This window comes from Oncorhynchus nerka, linkage group LG28 (assembly GCF_034236695.1).
Source record: "Oncorhynchus nerka isolate Pitt River linkage group LG28, Oner_Uvic_2.0, whole genome shotgun sequence".
NCBI lineage: Eukaryota > Metazoa > Chordata > Actinopteri > Salmoniformes > Salmonidae > Oncorhynchus > Oncorhynchus nerka.
The window spans coordinates 77,468,746-77,473,119 of record NC_088423.1 but is presented as its reverse complement, the minus strand read 5'-3'; the positions used below and the strand labels follow the sequence as shown (position 1 = coordinate 77,473,119).

The window sequence follows — 4,374 nt, the reverse complement described above, 5'->3', positions numbered from 1 at the left end:
ACATTCTGTCGGCAAATCATTGTGCATAAAGAAGTAGCCTATTCACACAAGTAGCGCTTGGGAATTAGTGCATCATGCATTGGAATTCTGTCTGTGAGGGTTATGCTACCCATGTGAATGGCCTCAAACTTGATGTTTGCCAATTCTGTATGGTTTTGAAAACCCTTCAAATCTCACCAAATGAATTGATATTTTGTACAGCCTAACCATATGAGCCTAATTGACTAGCCTACTCAATTCCTTCAATTTGAGCTATGTGAAGAAACACAGTCCACCAAGCAAACTGCTATATATATTTTTTTTATTTTTGAAATCTTTCTCTTAGAATTAGGACAAATTTATTTATAATATAATTATATTTTATTCAAGAGATGTTCTCTCTGACAGATTACAGTACTAATTGAAGATGGGTGATGGTTCTTAAAATGTAACCTACTTTCTATCGTTATTTTTGTAGAAAAAGGGGGAAACACTGGAAGATGTTCATCGGTAGATTCGGTGGAAAAGGATGTGTGTCAACTGTAGGGGCGCCCATGTTTACTGGGGATCGGGAGTGTCGGTGCCAGAGCGGCAGGTTAAATTGGCCAGGGTCAGAGTAAATAGTACAGAAGGTGTTTTATGCTGAGGCAGTGAAGAAAGTAGCGGAGGATGGGTCAAGGGTGAGGGATCCTGAGAGAATCCCTGTGAGTAGGCCTAGTAGATCTGTGACAGCACAGAGGGATAGGTCAATGACTGATGTATGCTTCATAAGGATGGTTTTAATGAGTGTAGGGTTAGATGGTTGTGTCAGTTAAATGTGTTTACTTTCCCATTTTGTGGATCAAAATATAATTAATTTATACCCCAGTCTTGGTGGCGGTAATGCAACAGACATTGAATGCCATCCACCGTTAAACCTCAGCGAATAAGATAAAGGTTTAGCAACTCTGATGTAGGCCTACATTTACAATCCAGCAGACTATGGCGATAGGGTATCGAAGATTGGGTTATTTGCCCACCAAAGGTAGGAGCGGGGAAAACTACCCTACCCAGCATACATTGCAGCATGCAAACCGAAGTTGCAGCGCCAGCGTGAAGAAGGTAAAGCCGGAGATGCAGCTAGCAACACAGATCAGCTTTGAACGCTTTATTTAGTATCTATATAGTTTAATGAACACATCCCAACGTATCAATTAAGTATTGTAAGATATAGAATGATTATGTGGTTGTGGTGTGTTCCTCCCTTTATTCAAAGTCAGCTAGCCAACCAGGCTACTAGCTAACGTTAGCTAGATATCTAACGTGGATTTCCATAACTGGTTTACTTCGTGGTGGACTACTCAACCCTCCATGTTTTTCTGCTGTCTTCCCGTCAAATACCATGACAAACAAAAGCTAGCTAGGATCGCTGAGAGATGCTCGAACTAGCTACTAATGTTGGGGGGCGTAGTCGCTGTGTTAGCTCTTGTCCGTCGCACGACGACGAGGTGCCCATGTTCTGTCGTTTTCCATATTTTTTTCATCGTAACTCACCAAAGTAAACATTTTTAGAGTGCGGGATTACTTTTCTCTGTATGTGCAGGGTGTAATTTCTCCCAAAATATGAGTACTTTGATTACCGTTAAAATACCCTGATCCACGCGTATGCGTGGGATCTGCACTACGAGCTGCGTGGACAAGAGCTTGTCTGGCGGTATCATTGAGCTGGATGGAGGACTTAGGCCCGTTTTAGGATGGCAGCGCCATTGAGGTATTTTAACCATTTTAAGTAGTGAACTGAGTGGTTAAGGAAGGATCACATAATTCCATCCAGGTCATCATGATCGGCCAATTAATTATACACACGAGCAAACATCCAAATCGCCAACCTTGGCTTTATACCTGTTCAAACAACACTCTGGGTGGCAATAGGACTCCTTTCAGTTTGTTTACACACTCCATAGTAGTAGAAGGAGAAAATTGACTACTTCAAAATGGAGATGGCCTCAGTGGCATTGCCCATGCTCTAGCAGATTTCATAATGGGACAGATACAATGTTGCGCCCTCTAACTACAATTTCTCTATGGGTGGTATACAAGGCAACTCATAGTCGTTGCGTGATGGACCAGAGCTACTGTGTTGTATTCAGATCCATCTAAGTATATGACTCTGTAATCACTATTTACATATATGCAGTGAGTGGGTAACAGACTGTAATCTGCATGTATTTATTATTATTAATTTTTTTATAGATTGTCGCTACACCATTTCACTCTGGTATTGGTCACACCATGGCAAAAGTCGGAGCTGTCATCTATCCCCACACGTTTGTTGTCTTATCTGAGCTGAGCAGAATTCCAACCAGCTCCCACAACCTGTGAGTCTGCAACTCCAGTAAGATACGTCCTCACACTAACACAAACGGTAACATTGCGTAGGATGTCAAACATTAAATTATCTGAAGGCCCTCGGTACTTACAGTACTCAATGTTCACACGACGCTGCAGAGGACTTATAGGCCTACTCCTCTGCAGTTGACTCACCACACCTGATGTCACACTTGACATCTTGTGTTGATGTTGTGCAACTGCTCTGAAATGAGTTTCATTGTTTTTAGCTGTCAATGTACTTATTATTTACAGTATAGGCCTAAGCTTTAAATGGCTAGATCCGTATGGCTGTTTTTTAATGTATATCTTTCTGTGTGTCTGTTAAGGGTGGAAGGACTGCCGCCACCATTGAACCTCACTGATACAGAAAGTGGCGGTGTTGCAGCTCTACCAGGCTAAGGTCAGTCATTTCTTGACAAAGTGAAAATATTATAATGCATGCTATATTACCATACATATTATATGTTTCAATTACCACTCAGAACAACCCTCTCATACTCTTCCAGGCTCTTGACCCCTTGACTGTGTGAAAGTTGTCATTTCTTCCTGTGGTATCAGACCCAGGCCCTTGAGAGCAATGTGTGAGCAAGAGGACCATGGAGACGGTGGCCGTAACAAGCTGTCCAACAGTGACGCCATCAAGCTGACAGATGACCTCTCTCTGAGTGACTCCGACCCTGAAGAGCGTAATGAGTCCATAGACCCAGAGGTGGAAGACTTGTCCTCATCTGATGATGAAGTGCACCAGAACTCCGGTCCCGGTCCCAAGAAACCCGCATTCAGTCTGACAGGTGGCAGCTCAAGCTTCTCCAACCGCAGCCGAAGCATCTTTGATTGCCTGGAGAGTGCCGCTAAGCTGTCCTCGTCCAATTTGGGACAGGACAATGTCATTGATGGGGTCTTTGCACGTCCCCCTCCACCCCCACTGCTGCCGAGTGGAAAGAAGTATGGGGAGAAGGTGGTGGAATTGGTCAGCAAGCCTCCTCAGAAGAGAGGAGTGCCAGATTACCTGGTGAATCCTGAGCGCTGGACGCGCTATGACCTGGAGGATGTGCCAGAGACCAGTGACAGCAAGAATAGCATGGTGGCTCAGCAGTACATACAAAGCCTGCAGCAGCAGAAGAAGGAGAACACGATGGAAGATGATCCTGAAGAGCCTTTTATACCTACTTTCAACCAGGGCCAGAGCAGTAGCTCAGAGCATAAGATCGTGTTCTCCAGGCCTAGCCGGCCACAGAAGGATGATGCTGAAGAAGTTAACAAGCCTGATCGAACCAAGAAGGTAGGGATGGGTCTCTGTCACTTAGATGATGATGAAGAAGAGGAGGGTATAGGCCTAGCAATCGCCCCCCAACGCCCAAAGGAGAGTGAGCGGAAGAGGAAGTGGACCCCGGTGGGAGAAGAAGAGGGCGCACTGAGTGATCGGAAGGATCAACCGCCTATTGGCTTCGTCATTAATAGGAACGTCAACAGGAAGAACTTCCGCAAGACATCAGAGAAAGAGGAGGACTGAGAGTACACATACTTGACCTCAATCAATTGAAGTCCTCTGGAAATAATGGAGGACCCTAAATATGGACAGTATTTTAGTGCTTCCCTGTAGAACCTCAAGCAGAGGAGTTTTTTTCCTAATCAAGGGAATGGTTTCGACCTCTTGACTTTTCATCAGAATTAATGTAAAATGTGTATTTTGAATATTAACTTCAGACATGAAAATCACTTGTCAGTAATGCTAATGTATATTGCTGTTTCAAAGTCCAAAGAATATTGAATTTAGCTGTCAAGTATATTGGTGGAAGTGTAATGTAAACAATTGTATTTGTAGTAGACCCTTGTAAGTGGCATCATTTTTCATATTGCTGTAACTATTATTGATTATTGGAGCAGTAAAGTCTTCCCACAACTAAATTTTGTTTCTTTGTCACTTATGAATCTTTGTTCCTGTATTTTCCTTGACTGATGTGAAGCCAATAGGTTATATTACAGTATTTGAAGAATGTGCTTATGAGAATCATAGACATTGCT

At 43.2% G+C, this 4,374-nt stretch overlaps 1 protein-coding gene across 5 annotated transcripts; it reads left to right on the top strand.

Annotated features, from left to right (window-relative positions):
* Positions 1 to 973: 973 nt before the first annotated feature.
* Positions 974 to 4,257, top strand: LOC115113695 (U5 small nuclear ribonucleoprotein TSSC4-like). Of its 5 annotated transcripts, none has more exons than XM_029641630.2 (4): positions 974 to 1,080; positions 2,212 to 2,336; positions 2,676 to 2,749; positions 2,856 to 4,257. In XM_029641630.2, the coding sequence occupies exon 4, from the start codon at positions 2,927 to 2,929 to the stop codon at positions 3,860 to 3,862; it is 936 nt and encodes a 311-aa protein (XP_029497490.1). In that variant the 5' UTR covers positions 974 to 1,080; positions 2,212 to 2,336; positions 2,676 to 2,749; positions 2,856 to 2,926; the 3' UTR covers positions 3,863 to 4,257. The 5 variants fall into 5 exon arrangements, with proteins under 5 accessions (XP_029497490.1, XP_029497486.1, XP_029497489.1 ...); XM_029641626.2 differs by having other exon boundaries at positions 2,212 to 2,353; XM_029641629.2 differs by having other exon boundaries at positions 2,212 to 2,383.
* Positions 4,258 to 4,374: the final 117 nt, after the last annotated feature.